The 27,623-nt window shown below is 41.5% G+C and overlaps 2 protein-coding genes across 2 annotated transcripts; one reads left to right on the top strand and one right to left on the bottom strand.

Annotated features, from left to right (window-relative positions):
* The first annotated feature begins 950 nt into the window (after positions 1-950).
* LOC109084747 (proenkephalin-A-like) lies at positions 951-6,587 on the top strand. The gene is made up of 3 exons (XM_042754257.1): positions 951-1,004; positions 1,276-1,413; positions 5,470-6,587. The coding sequence occupies exons 2-3, from the start codon at positions 1,279-1,281 to the stop codon at positions 6,067-6,069; spliced, it is 735 nt and encodes a 244-aa protein (XP_042610191.1). The 5' UTR covers positions 951-1,004; positions 1,276-1,278; the 3' UTR covers positions 6,070-6,587.
* A 16,521-nt stretch (positions 6,588-23,108) lies between these two features.
* On the bottom strand, positions 23,109-26,486 carry LOC122143672. Its single transcript, XM_042754242.1, has 2 exons — positions 25,630-26,486; positions 23,109-25,507 (listed from the first exon to the last, which is right to left on the bottom strand). The coding sequence occupies exon 2, from the start codon at positions 25,393-25,395 to the stop codon at positions 23,860-23,862; it is 1,536 nt and encodes a 511-aa protein (XP_042610176.1). The 5' UTR covers positions 25,396-25,507; positions 25,630-26,486; the 3' UTR covers positions 23,109-23,859.
* Between the last annotated feature and the right edge of the window lie 1,137 nt (positions 26,487-27,623).

Raw genomic sequence — 27,623 nt, 5'->3', positions numbered from 1 at the left:
ATACAAAGGATGTAAAACAATGACATAAGATAGAGCAGTCATGATGACACTAATATTAATCCACTGCAAATGCTAAGTAAAAAACACAGATTAAGCAATTGGATTGAATACACGCCAATGGTTCTCCTATGGCACTCCTAAGAACTGTTCACTGAAAGGTTTTTTGGGAACCAACAATGGTTATTTTACGGCATTGCTACACCCTTTTGGAACATTTATTTTTTAAGAGTATATTCAGCCAGTTTTAGGATGAATATGTTGGTCTATTATTTTTGTGAACACTTTGTCCTGTCTTAAGAAGTATGCTGTCTACCTGGACTATATTGGAAATTATGAACAAATGCTCAGAAAAAATAGATAACCAGCTTAGCAGCTGAACACTTTTCATCACAATGGGCCACAATACTGTTGCTTTGTTGTCTGAATCTGCTGTTTTTTTAAGTGATGGTCAATGTTGGCCAATAGTACCCTACATCACGTTTCATTAAAAGCAGTAGCAAAATGGGATTTCAGAGCATTACGTTGCTCAGCATGACAACAACTTGCAGCACAATCTAAAAAAAAAGAAAAAAAAAAAAGGTTTATATGGAGATGTTTAGATTGTGGTTATTAATTATCCCCGAGCATAAATATTCACAGTAACTATAGTTATGATAATCAAATGCACTTTTTTGATCACTTGAAACTAGCGAGGGCTTCTGTATTATTCGAGACTCGAAAATTATCACACATTAATTGATTCTCTCGTCACTCCATGCGTGAAGCTTCCTGCTGACGTCAGATTGCAAACGGCGTGGTGTCAGGAGGGGATGCTGCTTAAAGTTGTGACGGTCGTTTCTGAACAGAGCAGGTGTGGAGTTTATCCTCGTGCTGTGAGATACAAGATACTTCACCAAAGACGCCGCAACACGACTGACTGTGATCTTTTTCTCTTTTTGCTGACACTGTAACACGACTGACAGTGATAACACTGCCAAAAAAAAAAAAAAAACTACTGTAAACAGGTAAACTTTGTGTAGAATTTAAAGTAGCATAATGAAATGATTAACTAATAATTTTATACACTGGATAGGTTGTTTGGTCTATTGATGGGTTCTTTCATAAACAAATGCGCTTACTGTACTAAATAATAATTTGTGAGCGTGCGTAGACTAGACTATTTTAGTAATATATGAGTATGGTATCGTTTACCATACATTTCCAATTTGCAAGACTCTGCCAGAGATTGATTTATATTTCCCATTATGTAAGTAAAGGTTAAATGCTTGTTTGCAGCCCATGGCGTTAACTGTGAACTGGTGGACTCTGGTGTTGAGCGCCTGTCTTGTGCCGATGGTTCGCGCTGAATGCGGCAGAGACTGCGCGCTCTGTGTTTACCGGCTGCTCCGTCAACAGACAGAGATCGACACACTGGTGAGTTTCATATCATCTCCATATATATATTCAGGCAAAAGTCAACTAACAACGCTAGATATAGGTTACTAGCTAAATTTTTACACTTGTGTAGGCTTTTCATAGAAGTCGGGTCGGGGTAAGATTTAAGTTAAAAATTCATACAATATTAATTATATTCATTATAATATTTGTTTATTTATTTTTTTGAATGTTGCATTTTACATTTGTTTGCTGTTTCGTAATTATTTTACAAAATGGCAGGTTCTATTGTGACAACTTACCCCTTAGTGAGAAAAAATGGTTGGATATTTGTGAGCTGTGTTCTGTATTTTCTTTTTCCCGGAGAAGAAAAAAATGGCAGAAATGTTCACTAGTTTTTTGTAGTCAAGCCTTAACAAAAAATGACTTTCAAACCTGAAGGTATCCTGAGAAGAACTGTGTGACAACCAGCCCCGTAACGGTTTTTATTAGCAATAAAAATTTAGATTTAAAAATGTTTGCATGTTAATTGCAATTAAGTGAAAATGTATTATAGTTTAAATTTATATTAAATTCAGTCAGCTGAACTTTACAGTGTTATTTAACCCACATAAGTTTAATTCATTTTTAATTTTATAATTAGGCTACCTCTATTGTCTTTGTAACATGAAGTGTAATGCAGAGTGTGTACAAGCATTTAAGGTAAACTAAAATATGATGTAATTTCTATTTACTTGAATGTAATGTATTTATATATAGTTGTAACACATTTACATTTACATTTAGTCATTTTGCAGACGCTTTTATCCAAAGCGACTTACAGTTGGGGACTTACAATTACATATTTGTCATGATGAGGTTTAGTACATTTAAAATATAGTAATTTTAATGTAATATTGAATAACACGCTAAAGTTAAAATCGTTATAGAGATTTGACGATACGAATATCGATACAGCTGGCCCTGTATCGATATTGTGGCACGTGTGGACCGCGCTTAATTTGAATAAAAGAACAGCATTTAAAACTGAGTAGAGTGTTTCTTTAAAAAAATAATGAATAGAGCATAATATACTATAGGTTACAACAAGGTGTAATCTGGCTGCGGAGGAACACAACTGGGTTGCCTGATACAAAGAGACGTAGTCCCCAAAACAGAGCATCCCACTTGTGCAATGCGGAAATATCTGCTAAATATGCTACTTATCTCTGTCAGCCTGGCAACCCTGTGCACACGCGTTCTCTCTCAACTGTTGATAAACGCTTTGCTTTCTGAAAACACCGGTTAACTTGCAGTTTATGGTTTGCGGCACGATGTATGTTAAAATACATCGTGTATACACTCACTAAACAAAGAGTGACAGCTTTTTTAGTGGTAATGAGCACTCTTTGCAAGCTTTCTAATCTATGATCTATTTAAAATGGAGAACTTTGTTTTTCAGCCACACACAGGTTGCAAAGTTTCGGGAATGACATCTGCATATTTATGTGGGATTCACTCTCGAAGTAGCAGTGATTGACACTGATGACCAAAGCAATAGACGGGATGTGAAAATGGGCATTAAGACTAGAGCACCCTCACTAATTTTAGAAGCACCCTCAGCGATTATTTCTGGAACCTGGTTAATACGCTTTTATTGCAAACATATATACAAAAACAACAAAATACAAATGCACTTAATAAAACAATTGAATAAATGCATATTTATAAGTTAAGCACCTAACTAAAATAAGTAGGCTATTAATAAAATAAATAACTAAAGAAGGCTGACTATAATCAGCTTGCTTCCATTTAATGAGATAAGCCTACTCCTCATCTGAATTAGAAAAAAAGCGTTTCTAGTCTTCAGTGATGGCAAGAACGTTTGAGCATACACGTAATCTCTGAGCAAAAGCAGAGCCAATTCATAAAAGAACAATGTATATTTAAAAGCACACATCCAGTTTTGTGTGAGTGAAGGAAATCCACTTGCGAGTGGAGATTCGTGCTCGTGCATTACATGGATCATTATGCGCTCTCGATATCTGTCAAATATCACGCTATAGAAACTAACTAAAATTAAGTATGAAGAGGAGAAGAAAGCGGCCATAGGCAGCTACACATGCCAGGATCCGCCACTGCCAGATGCAGTTAGAAATGTACTAAAAACAAGTCTATCGCAAGACATCTGGTGGGGGGTGTGGGGCAAATTTCAGGGGGGGCCCGTGCCACCCCTGGCCACCACGTAGACACACCTCTGCTCCACTTCAATATTCTATTCTAAGAAAAGTGTAATTCATCAAGTGTTCATTTATGAGATGGGGGGGGGGGTTACCACCATTTTGCCGCGTTTCTCTATTAACAGTGAAGCTGTGGCTTTAATTCCTTCAGAAACAATGAAGTTACCTTCTCCTTGTTGAGAAAGATAATGTAGCTCTTGAGCGATTAAGCTATTTAGTTGATAAAATTGAGGTGCAGCGCTAAAAAGTTTGTTCCTGAATGACTGAGTGCAGCCGCAACGTGATCTGTGTGAGTGGCAGAGCGTGTGTGTGCGTGAGATCCAGTGAAGACAGCGCATTAGTTTAGAACTCCTCTAATTTTTTATTGTAAATTAGTTAGTTTGGAGAGATTGTTTTTTTTTTTTTGTTCCCTCGTTTTTTTTATTTTTATTAAACTTAGAGAGTGTGTTAATTTGTGCAATGATAACCTACCAGCAATTATATATATATATATATATATATATATATATATATATATATATATATATATATATATATTAGAATGAGTTAGTGTTGATTCTGGGATGTTCCATGCCCTGGCTAGAAACCTTAATTTTGGTTTGTGTAAATTGAAAAATAAAAATTGTATAAAAATTTTATATTCAGACACATTATTATTACTTTTAACTTTAAAACGTTATCTTCTTTTTCATGAAATGGCTGCACTGTGTTTGCTAGCATTAGCCCTAAAACTGTCCCACTCAACCTGAAATGCACTGTCCAACTCAACCTAACACTGTCAGGTTGAGTGGGACAGTGCTGTGAATCTAATTTTCACAAATATTTTATACAGTTAGATGCTCATTGTTATTAATCTCTAATACACAGACTGTATAAATGTATGTAAAAGCAAAAAATTTATTGTTACATCATAAGTGACGGAATTATCAACCTTATTATTCTAAAATAGATTAACACTTGCCGGGTGGCTTACTGTGAGGTCCCAGGAGTCAAGCAATTTGAAAAATAACAGCCGGAACACATCTGTGATGTCACACCAATCACAACCTTTATTTCATATCCAATAGACATTTAGCTACAACACAGTAACTATTATTGTTATTGGCTTACAAAATTAACCCTTTACAGTACCCAAAAGCTTAAGTGTCCCACTCAACCTGATGTCCCACTCTACCTGAATTCACCCTACTTTACAATATAAATTTATTAGAACGAGTACATTATTATATATGGGCTTACAAACAAGATGCAAACAATCAGAATATTGTACCTGGTGGGGAGTGCCCAATGTAAACATGAAACATGCCATTACCTATATTGTACTGTGGTACAGTTATGGAGGCCCTTCATAATGCAGAGGTCAACTGCTTGCTCTTCCAATAGTTAGAAATGGTACTGTAGCATGCAGTGTTTCATAAACAGCTGTTTTACTAAATTCTGCTGAGGTGAAATTCAGTGCAGTCCTTTATCGTGATACGTATTGTATCATGGCCTCTGTATGGTGATACGTATCATATTGTGACTTTGCTGGTGATACACATCCCTAGTTTTAATATATTAGTAAACACATCAAAATACATGTACTTTAAGTACTCTATAGTTTGGTTTTAAATTTTATATTTTTATGTGAATGCAGTATACAGGCACACGTGATGTAATTTTCACTAAAAGTTGTTTGTGCTGTAGTACAACACAAGTTCTTCAAATATTGTATTCCCAAGTGACAAACTGACACCATTTTCCACTGTTCAAATTGTCAGTTGTAATCAGCACTCTTTAATAAGCAGCTGCATTGAACGCCAGCAGAATGAACATGTGTGCCCGCTAGTGGACCAATTGTTTCTTTGCATTGATTGGTCATTCATGTCTCCCATAGACCTGCTCATTACAGTGTGAAGGGACAGTGGACTCTAGACAAATAGAAATCTGCAAAAACATCCTCAGTGAAAAGGATCGCCTTGCAATGGACAACCTCAAACGAGAGGAAGAGAGTGCAGACCATCTTCTTGCCAAAAAATATGGTGGATTCATGAAGCGTTATGGGGGCTTAATGACTAAGAAAGCAGCAGAGATCAGCACGGGAGCCCCAGCTGAGAGTCACCTCACAGAGGCCATTAGTAAGAAATATGGAGGTTTTATGAAGAAGGACAAGGCAGAAGGTGGAGCAGAAGACCAACAGGTGGAGCTGCTGAGAGAGATCCTCAGGGTCGGTCTCACCTCAGAGTCAGATGAGCAGCATGATGAGGACATGGTCAAGCACTATGGGGGATTCATGAGGAGTGTACAGGGGAACAGTGGTCTAGGGGAGGCAGGGAGAGACCTGCACAAGAGATATGGGGGGTTTATGCGCAGAGTGGGCAGGCCTGACTGGTTGGACAACCAGAAAAGCAATGGGTTTCTGAAACGCACTTGGGAGGATGGAGGCGAGAATGCCCTGCCCAACATGCAGAAGAGATATGGCAGATTCATGGATTAGAATTTAAACACGGACGCCCATCCTAGACATTCTGTTCCTACTTTGTGTAGAGCTTGCACTGTATTGTACTTGCACTGTAATTTCATGTGAAGCCATTTTTAATTATTATTTTTTTTTGTCTGCTGAATATTCCTCCATAATGTACAGTGTGCATCTGTGTTCTCAGTGACTAGGGTTTGTGTTAAAAAAAAAAAAAAAATGGGAATAAATTATTTTCCCATTCTCTGTGTTTACAGTGGAATCACCCATCAGATGGAACACCATGAATTAAAAATACTTGTAACATTGCTCACATTGTTTCACATTGCATTGTTCTCTGAGAATCTCATCACATTACCTAGTGTGGTTCGCTCATTGCAGATGAGGTTAAGTCTGCTGTCTGCACTTGATATGTTAATGATTAATGCATTTCTTTTAACAACTTTTCAACAGCTTTTGTTCTTGTTTAAATCAGAGCAACATTTCTGAGCTATTAGCTGTACAGAATACAATAAATTCATCTTACTGCATAAGTAAAATGGCTCATTGACATATTTGTTTCCCACAAATCAAGTCATTCCTCTAGTGGAAGGTATTCTACAATACGTTGTTAGGGTGTCACTGCCCTCTTTAGTAGCTTTTGATACAAGACACAACTTTTTTTTCTTTGGTCTTACTTGAGCTATAACGTCTTAACAGCTGTACTGTTTTGTGAATATGGTCAAGACTGAAAGTGTTATGCACAATGTAAAGTTTACTTATTTCACAAAAAACTATTTACTGAAGCAGACTAGGCAAAGTTTTAGCAAGGTTATCTTATAAGTTTAAATTGTTATCTTTGTGGGACAGCTTCGTTGCGTTGTACAGCATTTTCACCCACGTCACATATTGAGAAAATGTCCCACATTTTAATAAGTCTGCTGGTTTTTATTTGTTATATTTAGAAAACGTGCATGCGTTTTAAGAAAGCTTTTTATTTTTGTGGCGTAGTTTCACATATATTTAACAGCGCTTTGTAGTACATTTACATTTACATTTAATCATTTAGCAGACGCTTTTATCCAAAGCGACTTACAAATGCGAACAGTAGAAACAATCAGATCAACAAAAGAACAACAACGGTATACAAGTCTCAGTTAGTCTAGTTCAGAACACGTAGCCAGGGTTTTTTTTTTTTTTTTTTAATGAATATGATAGACAAGAAAAAGAAAAGGCAAGTGCTATGTCTTTAAAATTCTTACTAAAAATTATATTTTCATTTGGACTCGTGTTAAATAAATCTACTGACCACAGAAACAAGACACAAAGACATTTCAAAATTTCATTTTAAAGTTAATTTCATTATGGTTTCTTTCCAAATTTGCTCTTTGTGTCCTTATTTTTCTTAATTTTCTTGCTTTGTCATGGTTCTTTCGGGTTCATGCCTTCCAGTTTTCTTTTCTTGTCACTTTTTATGCTAACAATAGCTGTATGTCCTGCTTTCTTCAACACTTGGTCCCATTCCTCGTCATCTCCTCGAATCATGTACTCTGAAAGATTCATGTCTTTAATCTTCTCCATGTAGTAGCAACCCACCTCACACAAATACAACAACCATTTTTTTTAATCCTATCCAATGGTTGAAAATAAAAGAGTAAACACTGTCACTAATAGGCTGTGACGGCTGTCAATCAAAATGTGGAACAGGTGATTTCTTGTGTTCCCTGTCAGAAAACAAACTTGCCCATGTTCCAGATAATTCGGTAAAGTAAAATCTATTTTAGAAAGTCATTATGTCATAATGGCAAAAAAAAAAAAGAAAAAAAAAAAAAAAAAAAAAGAGGATGTTCTTTGTGTAAAGACTGGCCTGCTAGGACATATACCTGGGTGAATGTCTGCGGTTGGCAACATTGCTCAGAGCTACGAAAACATTTTGTAAATACAATCTTTTGACGCTTTCCAGAGCGCAAACACAAATGGGCACTGGAGCATTTACCAAATCTTACCAAAATTACCAAATAGTTTTGCCAATATCATAATATTACAGTTTTAACTGAGAGTGCTTTTCACTGCGTGAAAATAGACGAGTGGCATGAGAGTGTGAGAAAAGCTGAATGCTTAGTTGGCAGCTCTGCACTGTAAGTATTTACATAGGATAACAGTAGTAAATGTATCTGTCTCACACGTGTCCCGCATTGTCCCTCAAAATTACATCTACTGTCCCGCAACAGATCTATTGCCAGGTGGTCACCCTAGTCTATAGTGACATTCCAAATTGGGTTTAGGGATAAGGTGTAGTAATTATTAGGGGTATTGTTCACTTATTTATTAGCTTATTAAATACCGGTGGTTCTGGCTCATTTCACCAAATGAGCCTTTCAGGTAAAGCATAACTGAAGCAGAGAACAAAATGTACTAGCATGCAAGCATGATAGATAGATAGATAGATAGATAGATAGATAGATAGATAGATAGATAGATAGATAGATAGATAGATAGATAGATAGATAGATTCTGAGCACATACTGATGAACAAAGATGAACTGACACTGATGAAATCCATCCATCTCAATCACTCCTGAATATTTAGATTTTTTTTTTCACCAAAAATGTGCATCCAGATTCATTAATAATTTGTTGGCTTCTTCTATAGAAATAAAACGCAATGACAGTTTTTTTCAGACTTTCACAAATGATTCATGATTTCCACCTCTGCAGGCTCCATACACTTCTCGAAGGTAATTTACAATGTTCTTAAAAGGGTCATATGATGCAATTTCAAGTTTTCCTTTCTCTTTGAAGTGTTACAAGCTGATTGTACATAGATAAGATCCCTTAAGTTGCAAAGACTAAAGTCCAAAGAGATATTCTTTATCAAAGTTAAGACTCTGCCATGATGCCCTAAATAGGATGGTTCATTAAAAAACACTGCTTGTTTTCTTCGTAATGTTGTGGTATTTTTTTAGTGGTGCAGAAATGTTGTTGAAGTGCTGAAAAAAGGCATGGTTTCAGTTACCACAGTTATTGTTGAAGCAGCCATGTCAGGGAGATGCTGTGTGTTTCTAGGCGAAAGCAAAAGCACTTTATTTGGCCTTCCAAAAGTAGATGCATTTAGGAATCTTTATGATTACTTACAACAGAACAGCAACGCATTTTATGGACGACCGTTTTGTGAACCTAGGAGAGGAGGTAATTCTGACTTTGCTACGACAGTCTGGGGTTTCTAAACCAGCTACTGTAAGTATGTTTTGTTATTAGTTTAAGTATTTGCTATTGACTGTTCAAATGCGGAGTTTTGCGCATCGTGTGTGTGTCAACTGTCTTAACTGTCCGTGGCTTGTGTACTGCAAACACATATGAACATCATTGTGTCTGTCACGTGACTTTTTCCCTTTCGGGCTTGAACTGATGGTAAAACTAAGGACATTATTAACTGTCTTTACATTTATTTTGAAAGATGAAGCTCACGATTATGGAAAGGGGCATTACATTTCTGACAAGTGCTTGCGGTGTTCAGCCAATCACAATGCACTGGGTCAGTTGGCCAGTCAGAGCAGACTGCGCTTGTCAGAAGGAGGGACTTTGTAGAAAATAACGCGTTTGAGAGAGGTGGGGCATAGAGGACCTACAATGATGTACAGTATTTGAAAAATAATGTGTTTTTTGAACATTAAAGCATGTCAACATATTCTGTTACACCAAATACACAAAATAATGATCTTTTAAAAAGCATCATATGACCCCTTTAAAGAATAGATCTATATTTATTTTTAATAGAACATAGTATCAAGATATCTTATTATTCAAACTATCACTCATTATAGACTAAATTATTAAAAGTTTCAACAGAAACAACATAAACAAACGTTACGATTTTTGTGGCCCTAACTTAACTTCAGGTAGACTTCCAAATAGAATCAATAACAACAGCTACTGTAAGTAGTCCCTCTGGAGCAGATTATTTTTGATAAGCAAAATATGTTTGCTGCATAAATCAGATGGACTTACTGAAAATGCTAATTCATTCTCTGCCAGCAAAAGGTACTTTAAAGTGGGAGAAACAGAGGTTTCCCCAGTTAGGAAGTTCCCCAGCTGTACAAAAAGTAATGCTGTGCTCACAAACACTGCTTTATCAGGCATATAACATGCAAGATGAAGTGAAAATGACATCGAAAATTTTCTAAAGATAGTCTTCCTTCAGAAATATAGTGATATATAAAAACAGTCACACCCGTGCCTCTTTTTGATTTTTAAACATGCAGTAGGGGAAAGTGGGGTAAGATGAGCCAGTGGGTAAGTTGTCCCACCCCCTGTATCTTGCCAGCTATACACTTTTATTGTCATGTGACCATATATTTTGAAACCACCCATAATTTCTGCCAGACTGTGAAAAGAAGAAACACACATGAGGAGTAGAAGGACCCAATTACTTTAAAAACAGTTATTGGCTTGTCAAAGTAAAATTTTAGCATAACATATGTAATGGCTGTTACATCAAAGTAAATTCATCCAGGTCTAAAAATATTTATGATGTATAAATTGAGCCAGCATTTTATCTTGCCCTACCATAAGACACTGAAGTTAAGTTACATAACTGATTTAGTTTATCATACTTGTATATACAGGGACGGACTTGGAGTGAAAAACGGCCCTGGTTTTTTCTCCCAAATAGGCCCACCAAAACTACATCCAGTCACTACAATCTCACATTATTACAGCAATTCTGTCGCATTTATGCCAAATAACATCACAAAACTAATGGTGACCCTGCTGACAAAAACAATCAAAACTCTAATTCTAATGATATTCAAATGATTTCCACTACAAATACCACTACAAACCATCAACTTTAACCATTAGAACCATTAAATAATGGTATTATGTAGTGTGTTTTTTGGGACATATTAGGATTTAATGGTTTTAACAAAAGCCACCAACAGAAGGCGACCAATTAACAGTAGAGACCAACAGGGACCATTACAGTTTCCATTAAAACCAACAGAATTTCATTACAACCAGTAAAACCATTACAAATTATGTGATGGTTCATATATATATATTTTTCAGTAGGGGGTTGAAATAAATGTATTATTGTTTGAACTGAAATACTTGAAATCTATAGAAAAAGAGCAGAATGCAAACTGTATAATATGACAATAATAAGCATAAACCTAGAATCTAGAAACCTAAAACAACAGAATTCTTCAATTTGAGTATTCACACATCTCTCTCTCTCTCTGTCTCTGTGTGTGTGTGTGTGTGTGTGTGTCATGTTAATCAGACATATCACCTTATAGGCGATTTCATTTACTCTATTTTCTAGGCCTATCTCTCAAATGTAACCCATTGTAGAATCGCTGCTGTCTCTTTATGAATGAATGGAATATTCATGTCAGACAATGCAAAGTAATAAATAAAAGTGAACGTTCGGACTAAGGCCGGGGTGTCCTGGGATTTTAATATAGTGATCATATGATCTATAGCAGGGATGGGCAACTTTGATAGTGACGAGGGCCAGCATTTTTTCTCCTTTATAGCAAGGGGCCAGAATACTAATCCAAGTTCACACACCTTTTACATTGTCTTACTCAATTTCATTTTTATTGAAGAAAATTAAAGTATAATTAATGTAATTTGTTTTTAAAGATTTTATTAACTATAAAACTTGTGCAGTTAAGCTAATTCAGAAGGAAAACTTTGTTGTCAGTTGACAGGAATATCACCCCAACAAATAAACATCTCAATTGCATTGTCATGACGTGACATACAGCCAAGTATGGTGATCAATACTCGGAATTCGTGCTCTGCATTTAACCCATCCAAAGTGCACACACACAGCAGTGAACACACACACACCGTGAACACACACCCGGAGCAGTGGCCAGCCTGTAAATTTGCATAAAAACAAATGTACAGAGGTCCTATTTTTTATTACAGAACATTCTCAAAACAACATAAGAGCATAGTTAAAAGGGCTTATTAAAAATAAATAAATAAATAGTTATTCCAAATGGTACCATAAAAAAACGGGTAACTGCAGGATTTTTAAAATAAAATTTAAGAGCTTTTAAGACCTGCACTTCACATTTCAGCCTTTAAACAATTTTTAAGAAAAGGTAAGAGTCAAAAGTATCAATTATTATATTAATTTTAACAATTAGACGATTATTAGTCAATTATTATATTAAATTACATAAATATGTCTTGGTGTCTTTATTGTTTAGATTTTTATAATGTATTAGCTTTTTGTCGATCCACTGGTTCACATTTAAAAATATGTAGCAAAAATAGCCGACGGGCGTATTGAAGCAAATTCGTTCTCTGCCAGCAGCAAGTTTCACTTTCGGAACTGCAGAAGTATTGCAGTTTCCCCGGTAACCGCAGCACAAAGCAGCTCGTCTGCCTTTGAAACGTGAAGCGCTCAAGTTTATTCAGTGAAATCGTAGCATTTTGAAGTTTTAATCTACATACTAATCTATATTGCAATTTTTGTCTTTCTGTCCCCACATTTAAGACCTCTAATAATTAAGACTTTGTATAATTTTAGAGTTTACTTGGCCTTAAATTTAAATGATTTAACTGAAGACTTTTTAAGGACCTGCGGAAACCCTAAGAACATAGTTCAGAGCAAAAATTTCTGTCATACATTTGGCAAAAAGCTTTTGTTTTCATGGTCAGTTTTGAATTTGTTATTTGCACGTCCTACTACACTGAAATTAATATGAGGAGCGGCTAGAAACTAGCGACCTCTCCTGGTTGGAGATAGTATTAAACTGAAAGCAATCTTTACGTTACTCACATTTCAAATATTTAAAAATTGATCATCCGAGTCTAAACAGATCCAGCGGGCCATACTAAAAGGCATTGATGGCAGTTTCGGTTTCTTATAAGCAAAAATAGATTGCATTGGCGCCCCCTTTTGTCGGCTATCAACGTCACTTTATCTGACACTTTTTCTTTGATGATGAACCAGTCAGGCTGTTGGCCAACAAACTCTCGGTTTAGTCTGTTTTTGGGAAGATTACAACTCTGGTGTTAAACATACTGTTTCAAAAATACAAACAATTAAAGATTGAAATTTTCATTTGGTTGGTTTTATGTTGTTTAGATTAGCTTTAAGAAAAGAAATAAGACTGTTTGAAAAAGGAAATTTAATTGTTAAATTAGTTTTTAAAAGAGCTAAATTATCTTTCAAATTTAACATGGTGTGACGAAGTGGTATATGATTTTAATAAATTTAACTTATGGGTAAAATTGTCGACTACGCCACCCTGAATCAATCAGGGAATATCAAAATAACCCAGCAATTAACACTAGGTCACACAGGTTCGTGTGTGCCAAGAAGGTCAGAGACATGAGCATAAACAATTTACCAATGTTCTTTTATTAAATGTACAAAACTTGTTAAAATAGTATGTTCTTTAAAAAAAAAAAGGCGCTCAGCGAAACATGTACAAATAATGGCAGTTTACAAGAGAGGTGATCACAGGGGGCAGTATGAAATAGCAACACCAACACAATCCTCTACCCACAAGGGTAGGAGGAGTTTCAAGAAAATCTGTAAATCTACCTCGCCCTAAGGTCAGACAGAAAAATTATTAAACCAAACAACCAGGCTGAGTCTTCCAGTGGGAGGACCACTTAATGGCTTTTCCAAAAGCGCAATCCTACTCACACACACACGTCACCGTGCACTTAGATCACGCACACAGGCACTCCAAAAGTGTCACCCACTGCAGCACCACCACCACCACAAGGCAAGAGAAGGTCCTTCTGCCTGGCCACCTCAGTTCCTGGGAGAGAACAGAATAACAGCTGAGTTTGAAAAAAACCCAAAAAATAAATAACCAAAAAAAAGTATCACAACCCAAAATACAAATATACAATAATCAATGTCGGCAACAACACACCAACTTAGATAACAAAAATAAAGTCTAAACAAAATACACAGTTTAAACTAAAGAAAAAGAAAAGAATAACAAAAAGGTAGAGCTGGTGCAGCGCACACACACACACACACACACACACACGCACACACTCGTTCTCGTACAACTAACAGTCAGTTTATAGCTTTTTCTATCACTCTAAAAGGAAGTAGACGATACAAATCCTGTTTATTTGCTGCTGGTCCATGGCGCTATCACATCGATGCGGAAGACAGCACAAACTCCGTGATGGTCAGCGATGCGGAGAGCACCGCAAACACTGTGGTTATCAAGGTGGACTCAGATTCATGCAAAGCACAATCATTGAAGAAACGAGAGGGAGCTTGTGCCGAAGACCAGAGAAACGGTCCCGAGAACGAGAGAGAAGACCCACGCCTCACAAATGCCTTAAAAGAAGCAAGATGTTACTAGTGCTTTTTCCACTACAATTTTCCAGCCATCGTACATAACACTTACCCAAAAGAGGATATCACCCCACATATAATTCCCACCGGCTACCATTTACAGCAATCATCAAAACCCCCGATTAACTGGGGTACAGGAAGCAACACATTAACAGTGACATAGCGACCCAGTATACCGCATGCCATTTTAACCCGTCACTCAATACAGAGACAGTTTACATACCTGAAGGGTGAGCAGACCCCTACTCTGAGCGGATAAAATGCACCGTCCGAAAAGTACTGAGAATGCTACAATTTGAGATGACAACACATCAGTAGTGTTCCAAACACGCAATTTAATGCAGCCACTACCAGCACATACCTGAGGCGCTAGTGGATGACATAAGGGGGGTAGGGGGGTTGGGCGAGACATGACCCATCTCAGGGTACAGCCAACCAGCATTAAATAGCCCATACTCTTCCCTGTTAGGACACCACCACTGTCACTCACTTAATTCTGTCACAATCCATCCCCGCCTTTTGTATCGTCGCCCCGACGGTAAAGCGTCTAACCATACCTGCCCTAGCACTCTCAGCTCCAAGGCCAGAACCAAACCACAGCAGTACTACACACTGTGCTAGATGACCCACCTACACCCATTGGTCGTGGGAGATGGTAAACATTCGAATGCTGACCAGCCGTACTCCTCCTGGTCCTCCTTACTCCACTTTCACTAATCCCAAGAGAGCTGGTGGGAGGGTGTACTTGAGGTGGTGAATCTGCTTCAGGCTCAAAGGGTACCATATGACCTTCACCAGGTCTCGGAGAGGCTAGATTCCAGGGCGGCTGCCTACCACCATCTTGCGGAGTCTCGGGAACCAAGACAAACAAGTCCCCCTCCTCTGGCTCTTCCCCCTCCTGGGGACACTCATATTCTGCTATTGAACTATCAGGCCAGTCAGGGGAAGGGATCATGCAGATCCGAGTTTTCAACAGGGATCGGTGCACATGTTTGACTTTACTCAAATCATCAGTAGGTGCAACAGTATACACAACACCACCTTCCTGAGGCCCCTTCACGACCTGATGCACCACCGAGCTCCACAGATCCTGGATTTTATGTCGACCTCTCACATCATAATAGTGGAGATAAACCAGCTGACCCCCCTTCAGTGGTGCATCCTGTACTTGCTCGCCACCCCCAATCATTCACGAGCCCCCTTGAAAGCGACTTGTAAACGATCCTGATGCTCCAACATCCACCTGTGCACACTACCTGCCAACGGGATTTGAATTCTACCCAGCAAGAAGTCGACTAGAAGTCTAGGGTCCTGCCCGAAAATTAAAACATATGGGGATTCCCCCGTTGACTGATTAGGGGTAGTGTTGTACGCAAAAAGTACCTGAGGGAGACAAGCTGGCCAATCCCCATTTTGTGATACAGGCAGTGTACGCAACAAATTGTGCAGTGTCCAGTTGAACTGCTCGCACTGACCGTTTCCCGATGGATGGTATGGAGTAGTATGTGATTTCTCCACTCCATACAAGCAACAAAGCTGCTTAATAAGGGCTGACTCGAAGTTGCTTCCTTGATCTGAATGGATGCAGCCAGGAACGCCAAATTTACAAAACCATTCTACCACCAGGACTTGGGCCACAGTCTCAGCTCGCTGGTCCCTAGTGGGCACGGCCAGGGTGTATTTTGTAAGAATGTCAGTCATAACCAACACATTCTCAAGACCAGAGTGGGAGTACTCCCACCGTAAAATCCACCAAAATCTCATTAGGTCGTGTGGCCAATAAATGCCCCATAAAAGTACCAGGGGTGGGCTGAGTGTCCTTAGCACACTGGCACCGCTCACACCTTCTGACACCAACGAGCAATGTCTTGCGACATCCCAGGACAGTAACAGCGCTGACGCACCAGCTGTCTTGTGCATTCCACCCCCTCGTGCCCATGCTGTTGATGAAGTTGAGTCAATACCTCCTGCTTCATTGCCACTGGCAACAATACTTGGAGGACCTCCTCACCACCATCTGGGAGGAATACCTGATGGTAGAGCACTCCCTGAACCTCCACGAGGCGATCCCACTGCCGAAGTAGAACCATTGACTGCCTGGAAAGCGCCTTACGTTCTTCAGAGCTCAGGGGCGACCTCTGCCTCCAAAACACCAACAGCTCCTGGATGGTTTGGTCAGCCTTCTGTTGAGCACTCATATGACGCACAGAATGACAGGGAAACAGAGTCATTTGGTATACCTGTGCCACCCGTTCACTGTGGGCGGCATGCTGTAACAAGACTGGGATCGTCGTGCCCAAACACAAATCCTGCACCTCTTCCGGAACCGGGGTGTATTGGCATGCTAAGGAATCGGCATTCCGGTTGCTCCTTCCTGACCTATATTTCAGCTCAAAATTTAAAGCTGCCAACTGAGCAGCCCAACGCTGTTACATGGCATCTAACTTCGCTGACATCAAGTAGCTAAGAGGGTTATTGTCGGTAAACACCACACACTTATGCCCCAGGAGGTACTCCCAGAACTTTTCGGTCATAGCCCACTTGAGTGCCAAAAATTCCAGTTTCATTGAACTGTAAGTAGATGTATTACGCTCAGTGGGCTTAAGGCTACTGCTACCATACGCTATGGGACGTACCTTACCTTGCTGTTCCTGTGAAAGGACTGCCCCTAGCCCGCTATAGCTGGCATCCACCTCCAGAATAAAGGGTAGGGAAAAGCCAGCACTGGGGCAGTGGTGAGTCTACTCTTTAAACACTCAAAGCTACTTTCACACTCCACAGACCAAGCTCTAGCAAAGCCCTCCTGTCCATGTGCTTTGTATTTTGGGGCTGCCAACACCACCACCAACCTATGCAGAGGGGCCGCCAACCTGGAAAACCCCTCCACAAAGCGGCGGTGGTAGCTAGCAAACCCCAAAAATGAGCGCAACTCTGCAACACTAGTTGGACAACGGCATTGCACAACTCTTGATCTTATCCGGGTCTGTCAAGACTCCCTCAGAGGATAACACATGGCCCAAATACCGTACTTCCTTTTTGAAAAAGGCAATTTTACTCAGTTTGACCTTCAACCCCTCTTTCTGCAGGTGTTTTAACACAGCCTCCATTCAATCAAGATGTGGAGAAAAACAGAGGAGGAAAACACAACAATGTCATCTAAATACAAAAGCAAGGACTGACACTTTTGGTCACCAAACAACCACTCCATTAGGCGTTGAAAGGTGCTAGGAGCATTGCCCAACCCAAATGGCATCCTATTACATTCGAATAGGCCAAACGGTGAACAGAAAGCAGTCTTAGGCTTGTCAGCCTCCTCAACAGGGTCCTGATTGTACCCGCTGGCCAGGTCCATGGTGGAAAACCAACGAGACCCTGTCAGCGAATCCAATGTCTCCTCAACAAGAGGTAGAGGGAATGCATCCCACCTGGTCTTAGAATTTAAATGACGATAGTTTACACACAAGCGCAGACTACCATCCTTCTTCTTGACCAGGACGATTGGATGAGGCATAAGGACTACAGCTTTCTCTAATCACCTGTGTCTCCAACAACTGATTGATGTGTGCCTCCACCACCTCATACTCTGAGAGAGGAATCCGCCTATAACGCTGACGCACCGGGACATCATCCAATAGAGGAATGCTATGGGAAATAAGGTTAGTGTAGCCCAAATCCCCATCATGCATGGAAAACACAGACCAATACTTCTCCAGCAACGCCCGCACCTTAGCCTGTTCTTCCAAAGGTAACACAGACAAATCAATTGACCCTTTTCTTGTTCTGTGAGAGTAGCCTGTGCGAACAGAGGTTTACAGGTTTCATAGAAAGAGATTGATGTGTGCGGCAGTGCGCCAAATGAGTCGCTGTAGAAACAGAATTTATTAGTGGTTGCGGATGAAATAGCTCAAATCGAGAGCCAACGCAAACACAATGACATGTGAAATAAAACGTCATCAGTTATTAAAGAAGTGTGGCCTGATTAAGTGCTGGATATAGTAGATGATGGGCACAGAACGGTAACAAAACTCAGAGACATTTACAGTCACACACAGATGTATTGTGCAAACTACTTCATATGGATGTTTAGATAGCTATAGAAGAATTCACGTTTTTTAATTATTTTTGATATTATATTATGTTAGGCCTATATTATAAACCTAATAAATAATTGACCTTGTTTTTTTAAAGGAGTATCTTATGGTCATCAAGGATGTATTTATTTGATCCGAAAATACAGAAAAAAACATTAATATTGTGAAACATTATTGCAATTTCTAATATTGGTTTCCTATTTTATTATATTTTAAAATATTATTTATTCCCATGAAGCAAAGCTGAATTTTCAGCATAATTTCTCCAGTCTGCAGGGTCATGTGACCCTTCGGAAATCAATCTAATATGTTGAATTATTAACAGTGTTGAAACTGCTGTGCTGCTTAACCCTTTAAGTGTTATATCTACCGTATGGTTGAGCTTACTTTGTAGAAATAGCTCTCTGAATTTAAATCAAGTTTTACCATGGACTGACAGCTCAACCGTATGGTAGAGTTTTATATAAAACATAAAAAAAAGTCCTTGAGGCCATTTATTAGATGTCTACTAATAAAAATTTTAAGCTGATTATTATTTCTTCATTAGCTCCTTTTAGGGTTGAAAGTTAATACATAATACATACATATATATACACACATACATATTTTAACCTGTGATACTTTTTTCTTTGATTAATAACAAGTTAATAATTTTTTCTTTTATTCTTTGTTTTGAAAGAATTTTTTTTATTAAAAATATTTATGGGATTTTTTTTTTGAATAGTATTGTATATTGTAACACGAAATTTCTGTTTTCAATAAACACTGTTCTTTTTAACTTTATATTTATAAAAGAATCCTGAAAAAAATATCACAGGTCCCAAAAAAATATTAAGCAGCACAACTGTTTCCAACATGTGACACTGAATTCAGATGTCGCTAGAACGCTATTAGCCCCTGTCTGCTGGTGCCAGTGTACCTCATACTGGATGCCATAAGCAGACGAAACTGATTGGCTTCGAGCACGCATACCCCCAGGCGTCCCTTCCCGCTCCCAGCGAATTGCCTCACTACAGATATCCAACAACGTAGCGGTGGGCTGACGACAAACTAATTGTTTGAGTTCACGTCGCAAAGCATTATCACTCACGTAATTGACAAATTGATCACGCAGTAAAAGTTCAGCGTTAGGCATACCATGAGGCAATTTGCGCTTAACCTTTTCCAGGAGTTTCATTAAAGCCAGGGAGAACTCCAATAACGTTTCCCCCTCCTGCTGTTTCCTGGAAAAAAAAAGACTCCTGAAGAGCTAAATGTAATTGTGTACACCCATACAGATTACGCAACGCCTTAATAATTTTATTTGCGTCCCCCCTCTCGTCCTCCGACCAATATCTAATCTCCTTCCTTGCCTCCCCCTCAAGATGATCAAACAGGAAGTATGCCTAATCAGTGAGAGAGAGGTGGCAAACCTGCATACAAGCCTGGGCCTCCTCCACCCACTCGTTGATGCTAATGCCCAAACTACCACTAAATTTCTGGCACTTTCGGTCCCTAGGAAAAAATAAAAAAATAAAAAACAAACAAGTCGCTCAGTTGTGAATGCACAAGCCCCAACGAGTGGAGGGTCCACAATTTCGGGGATATAAGCATTTGATGGGCCAGGTTATACAACGGGCACTTGATCTTGTCGTAATTTTTCATTAATTGCTTTTAAATGCGACCAATTCTCTCAATTCACGCAATTCATCTTCCATAGTTGCGAACCATTTAAATCACTTACCACCATGGAAGAAACCATCTCAGAGGGTTACACCTACACTTTGCAACAGGATGCACAGAATGTGAAGTATTACATTGCACTACAGTACAGGGTCCAGTTTAATAACAAAGGGTCCATGTGTCAGACACTTCACTATCTTGAGGCCGCGAGTTACGCATCTTGAGGCCACGAGATAGTTAAATATTTTTTTTTTTGACAAAGTGGGACCAGAGGGGCTCCGTATATATATATATATATATATATATATATATATGTATATATATATATATATATATGTATATATATATATATATATATATATATATATATATATATATATATATTTTGTGACGGGGTGAAGAAGCACACGACAGGAGGATCAAGGTAAGTTCCCCGAAGGGTGGATTTTATTGAGGTGGTGCAGGGAAAAATAGCCAACGTGAGGGGTTCCGGTGCTCAGTGCTCAGCCTTCTCTTCCTCCTTTGGTGCGCAGTGCTGTGTGGGTCCGTGAGGTCCGTGTCCTTAGTGGGCTGGCGGTCACACACTGCTGTCTGGAGGAGAAACACAGAGAATTGTTAGCTGAGTCCTTTGGAGACATCTCTCACCTCTGTGTTTGACGATGCTGCTTATAAAGCCCGTTTCTGATGGGCCGCAGGTGTGACCACTCAGCCTGTAATGAGCAGGTGCAGGTGTGTCTGCTCTGTTTCCAGGGCGATGCTGATAAGAGCTCGGGCCACGCGTCACCCCCCCCCCACCAAGCGTCGTCCTGTCCCTTTGGAGAAGTGGGGAAACTGGGGGAGGGTGGGGAGTGGAACCTGACAGACCTGCGAAAGCTGACCACATCCTTGAGAGACCGTCGACGTTCGCGTTGGCCGTCCCCGCTCGGTGTTGTACAGTGAAGTGGAAGTACCTCCTGTACCTCCTCCTCAATGGTGTGGCGCCGAGCCTCCAGAACACGATAGGGCCGCTGCCGGACGATCACTCTGGGTGCTGTGCGGATATCGTGCTTGAGTACGTGGGTCCGCCCTGGCTGGGGAGAGAACACATCGGTGAACTGACTGACCAGGTGTTTCAGCTCCAACTTTTGGGCAGCCGAGAGGTGGGGGCCCATGTCCACAGCCACGGGAGGTCACTGAGCGAGGGCTGCAAGCTGGGGCGCCTGGGGTACCTCTCGGATGGCGAATAGGATATAGGGCAGCATCTTGTCCCAGTCGCGCTTGTCCTCAGCAGCCACCCGCCGCAGCATTTGCTTCAGGGTCTGGTTGAAGCGTTCGACCAGGCCGTCCGTTTGCGGGTGGTATACGGTGGTGCGGAGCTGTTTGATTTGGAAGAGTTTGCAGAGGTCAGCCATCACCCAGGACATGAAGGGGGTGCCCTGGTCAGTCAGTATCTGGGATGGTAGGCCGACCTGACTACTCAACAGGAAGAGCTCCTGGGCAATGGCTTTCGCGGTGGCTTTGCGGTGTGGGATGGCTCAGGGTAGCGGGTGGCGTAGTCCAGGATGACCAGGATCTGTTCAGTCCCGACCCAGCGCTTCAGAAGGTTCACGTGGTACAATTGGTCCTCTCTGCGTCGTCCAGGCTGCCGGACCCAGTAGGTGACCGGGCCGATCCTTTCCGTAACGGTATAGGGTCCTTGCAAGCTGGCCAAGAATTTACAGGCGGCAGTGGGGACTAGGACCATGACGTGGTCTCCAGGCTGAAACTCCCGTGGCTGGGCCGCCCTGTTGTAATGTCATTGCTGGGCCTGCTGGGCTTTGGCAAGGTGTTCCCGGACGATGGGCATGACCTTGTCAATTCTCTCCCGCATCTCCCGGACGTGCTCGATGGTGGAGCGGTGGATGGCTGGCTGCTGTTCCCAGGCTTCTCTGGTGACGTCAAGCAGGCCACAGGGCTGTCGGCCGAAAAATGGCTTGAATGGGGGTAAATCCGGTGGACACCTGGGGTACCTCTCGGATGCCGAATAGGATATAGGGCAGCATCTTGTCCCAGTCGTGCTTGTCCTCAGCAGCCACCCGCCGCAGCATTTGCTTCAGGGTCTGGTTGAAGCGTTCGACCAGGCCGTCCGTTTGCGGGTGGTATACGGTGGTGCAGAGCTGTTTGATTTGGAAGAGTTTGCAGAGGTCAGCCATCACCCGGGACATGAAGGGGGTGCCCTGGTCAGTCAGTATCTGGGATGGTAGGCCGACCCGACTACTCAACAGGAAGAGCTCCTGGGCAATGGCTTTCGCGGTGGCTTTGCGGAGTGGGATGGCTCAGGGTAGCGGGTGGCGTAGTCCAGGATGACCAGGATGTGTTCGTGTCCCCGGGCAGACTTTGGCAGCGGCCCCACTAGATCCATTCCGATCCGCTCGAAGGGCACCTCAATGATGGGCAGCGGAATAAGCGGACTGGGGAGAGGGGTGCGTGGAGACGTCCGCTGATAGGTGGGACAGGCATGACGGAAACGTTTCACCTCGGCCTCCAGGCCCGGCCAATGAAAACGGTTGCGTATGCGTTGGGTGGTATTTTGGGCCCCGAGGTGGCCGGCCATGGGATGGGCATGTGCCAGTTCCATCACTGCTCCTGTCTTGGTCCGTGGGACCACCAACAAAGTCCCCCCCCCCCCCTTCGCTGGGCAACACAGTACAGCAGGCCGTTTTTGACCACGAAGTGAGGTGTTGGGTGGGGTGCCGGTTGGAGGTCCTTCCCATCGGCGACACTCACTTGGGCCCAGCAGTGTTTGAGGCGGTCGTCCTCATGCTGCTCTCGGGCAAAGGCCCCAGCCCCAGTTACCTGCTGGAAGAGGTCGTAATAAAGGTTAGGGTTATGGTGTGATGACTCACCCTCTCTGGGGCTGTCCGAGGCCAGCAGCACGGGACGCCGTCGGGGCTGTTGTGGCAAAATTAAACCGACTCTCATTAGCATAAGAGACAGGCCCACTCTCAAACTTATAATCTGAAAGAAAGCTTTTATTCTTTATAAAGAAGGTCAGACAGTCATACAGAAACACAAGTCGCTGCAGAGTGTGACAAGGAAGGGAGGGCAGTCCTCTGCTTTATATCCCTTTTCTCCAGTCAAGGTTACAAATTCTGAACAGCTGTACTTTTCCATAGATAGCAACAAAGTCAAAAACACACTACTATATCATTCTTCCGAAGATTGGTTCTTCCATATTTAAGGCCTAGATGACCTCCCAGGTCATCCTCAGACGCCTGTGGGTCTCCCAGTTGTCTCCCTTCTATACCCAACATTGCTCTATAGATCTTCTGTCACCCATACATCTTACTCCTAGGCCCCAAACTCATTTTTCGCTGTCTCCGCACAGCAGTTCTAAGAAAACATATGCATATACTATATTTCATAAGCATATATGGTCAGCCAGAAGTCATGCAGATGAATTTTTCCACCACAATTTCCCCCTTTTTATCATTCATTGATCAATAAAACATAGAAAAGAAAAAATTCATCACTACTGGTTATATCTTCACTACACTCTTAACATTATATGTGCTCTGGAAGCCGGGCTAAACGAATAAACACTGTTATTGCATTCCTGACATGAGTCAGACCCTCAGTCACTTCACAGATTCAAAACACAATTCAAAAATAAAAATTCACACTCAAGAAAACAAAACATAATTCAAATAAAGCAAACTTAAGTTATTACATCACATTTATACTCTTCATTTCTGACTTTCGCATAAATGATCACTCTCTTAAGTTTGTGAAAGAAGTTAGAAAACATGCTAAGGCTTTTTGTTTGGGGATAGACCCTATTTTAAGCAAGCAAACAGCTTGATGTGAAATTTGATGTGAAACGCTGGGTTTCACCAGTCTCTGTACTGAGCTGGATATTAACTGGAAAATACATGGTAAACATAATAGCAGCAAAAATCCTACCGCCACAATTGGTAACACAGTGTTGCACAGCCAATATCCCCATCCTCCCCACATGCTAGTCAGCCATTCTCCCCATACATCATGTGCGCGCTCAGGCTCTTTTACGGCCATTCTCATGTGGGCGATGATATTGGTAATGTTGTCGCTATAGTCTGGAATATGAAAACAACATGATGTACCCAACATTTTACATATGCCTCCGGATTCCGACGTTAACATATCCAGAACTAATCTATTTTGTATAACTGCATCTCTTAATTGTTTCATTTCGTCATTAACCATTGTCAGAGCATTTTCAGTACTGTTAGCTATGGCCATTACTGTCCAAGCTAACCCATTGTTCTTATTTATGCTCACTGCTGTTCCTACCCCCAAGAAAAGTGACCACCCTATGTTTGCACCTGGTGTTGTCCAAGGATCTGATAACTTATACCCATTATACTTCTCTGGTAGAGCCCCTGGTAGAATATTAACACTCCTCTTTTTTCTACTCTCACCTTTATGCTCCTCACTGGGTAAATACACAGATGTCCCTACATTCATCAATGCTGGATAACAACACCCTGTCCATCCTTTCTCTGGTAGGTCATGGTATGCTCTGTCTCCACACACCCACACAGCAGCAGGTGAAGAGTCGCTTGGACGGTTGAAAGGACATGTGAATGCGGTCAGTGTTCCATCAATGTTCGCTGTGCAGTTGTTCGCTGTTCCATTTCTTATGTCGATCCTGATCCTGCAGTCTGACCATCCCGCCTTCAGCTTCAGTCTCGGTCTCAGTTGACAGACGCACACATCCCCTTGTGTGTGCACCACTCTCAACGGCGGTATCATCACTTCTGATTTATTGTCCCACGGTGTCCCCTTGCAGTCAGGTCCAGGCTTCCTCTTCGGTATCCTCCCTTTCTCTATATCATCTGCTGCTGTCAACACTTCTGTCATCTGTCGAGGTATTAGGCATCTGGTTTCCTTTAGGGTTGCTACAGTCAGTGGAGCCGCTCTCCATGAGTGAGACATCTGCAGACACAGCCAGCAGCTGGTGTTTATCTTCAACTCCTCTTTCTGCAACAGTGCCAAAGTGCACGCCTTATTTCCCTGGCACTTTGCCATGGCTTTCTGCACTGTAGGATCCATTCCTCCCCTGGCCGCTTCCTCGTTCCCCATCCACGCTGCCTCTTCCTTCGTAGCTGGTTCAAAAGCAGACTCAACAAGATGTTTCACTGGCTGTGGTGCTGGCTTGCCCACGACAATGCTTAATGCTTCATACCAATCACTTCCTGTCTTGTCTATACCACAGTAGTACTTGCCTTGATCCGAAGCCCTCACTCTTGCAATTACGACAGACATCCCGCCCTTGTTGTGCCCACGCTTGCTTCTCTTTGCTACTTTAAATCTTCTATCTGTTCCGTAGCTCTCAGGATGTTCGTAGGCTTTCACCTCACTCCATTTACACGGATGCCTGCAAAAATAGACTTGTGCATACTCGGCGCTGCTTGTGCCTTCGTATTCAGGTCTTCCACAATATGGACAGTTCTTAAGGAATGGGTTACAGCTGAATGTCACATTTGACCCTTCCGTTACCGTTATTATGTCTTCGTCCAGTCCATGCGTTGGTACCACTAGAGTCAGCGTCGATCTCTTCACTCGTTGACGATCCGTACGATTCGATGTGGTGTTTCCACCCGTAGTGTTGCTGGTTACCTCCCATACTAGTTCTGTAGTCAGGTAGGATGCAATTGAACATATTATTACAGTCAGTGTAGCCAATATAAATGTTGTACCTCTCAGGCCACACAGTCCTTGCAATCTGAATGGGTGCCATGGTCTTGCTTGCTCCATTCTTTGTTGGCTGGCAGTGTCCCTTGTGTGCGGTTGTTGGCCCAGGAAGTATGAGGTAGACTGGTTGAAGATGATCTGCAGTTCTGCCTCTTCTATCTTTTGCTGCACCTCCTCCCTGATGCTGATTGCCCAACTATATTTGTATAGCCTTTCTCAGCCTGTTTCTCACCGTCCTTTGCCCTTGGAGAGCGATAATTGAGGCACATAATCTCCTGCCATTAAGTAAAACTGAAGCTGTTTTTCTGTTAGGCAAACTGAAACTGCACACATATTATCTGTCCAAAACATTTTTTCAAAACTCAAAGTTTCTCCTTTCTCTCCCTCAAACCAGTCTTTCTCATACTGGTCATCTCGTTCCACTACGACATGTGACGTGCAATGCAATTTGTCAGGCAACATAATTTCTCTGTGAAATGGTTTAGTTCTATTTTTAGTCAGTTCACACATCATTTCAGCCCAATCAGAATTTATGATGTGCCACTCATATGCCCATTTTGGTTCTGCTTGCAGACAGCAAACTTGCTCTCTCTCTGTCACACGGACACCCCGAGAGTCTGCAACCAGTGTCAAATTTAGTTTGCACAATAAATCTCTCCCCATCAAAGGCACTGGGCATGCTGGAGTGTAAAGGAAAGCATGTTTCAGCACCTCACCCCCCTCTGTTTCGCACTCCAGAGGCACTGTGAATCGTTCACATATTACGTGCCCTGATGCAGAAATTGACTCATTTGTTTCGCCCGTTAATTGTGGTTGGCATGGCAAGTCACATGGTCATATCGTCGATCTTGAAGCCCCAGAATCAGCTAAAAACTCAATCAATATCCCCTCTACCAGCATAGGATATTTAGGCATTCTCAAAAAGGCTTCACTTTTATACATTATCTCACATTTGTCAGGATTTTCATAAACAGAATCAGACGTACACAAAGGAAAGCAAGCTTTTTCTTCATTGCAGAGAGCAGAATGTAAATCAGTGTATGTGTGTGTGTATGTGGTTAGAAAGTTTTCACTTCCCTGACTTGTGGCTGTTGGCTGCTCGCCCTGGACCCCTCCTCTCTGCTCTCCGTCTTCCTTGCTTCAGTCTGCTTCTTGATTTTGCCGGTCCTCCGGGCAATTCTTTGCCCAATGACCGTCCTTTTTGCACAGTCTGCATCTTGTACACTTGTAGGTCGCATGCTCATTAGTCTCGCAGATCCAACAGCCCCATCTCTCAGAATTTCTTCCAAGATCTTTTCCTCGTCCTTTTCCCTTTCCCCCTTTTGCTTGCTGGTGTCGCTGCGCAGAATAGCCCCCAGGCTTCGACACTGCTTGCACTACCGCCAGCTGCCACTCTCTGTCGGTCTTGGCTTTAACTCTTTCCTTCTTCGCCGTCTGCAGCTCCTCTGCATGCAAAGCGTGTGCTAAAACAGCAGATAGTCGTCCACTTTTCCATTCAATGTAGCTGGTCTTGACCGCTTGCGTAATTTCAGGTCTCAGTCCATTCAAAAACCAGCTTCGGAGATGACACTCCCATGTGTCAGGCTGATTTCCGCGCTCATCCGGTTCCTCTAACCCGCTGTGTTTGTTGAAAATCAGATACAGGCGGTTGTAATAGTCCTGAACAGACTCATCTCTTCCCTGGCAGCAATTGCCAATCTTCGCTGTGTCCACACGCGCTGGAAATGCTATTTTTATAGCTTCAGCCAACTCTTCAACAGCTTTGCGGTAGCTTGCATTATCATGGTGTTCCCATTCAC

Source organism: Cyprinus carpio, unplaced genomic scaffold, assembly GCF_018340385.1.
Source record: "Cyprinus carpio isolate SPL01 unplaced genomic scaffold, ASM1834038v1 S000006481, whole genome shotgun sequence".
NCBI classification, from domain to species: Eukaryota; Metazoa; Chordata; class Actinopteri; order Cypriniformes; family Cyprinidae; genus Cyprinus; species Cyprinus carpio.
The sequence above is the reverse complement of the archived record's forward strand: the minus strand, read 5'-3'. Positions and strand labels throughout refer to the sequence as shown.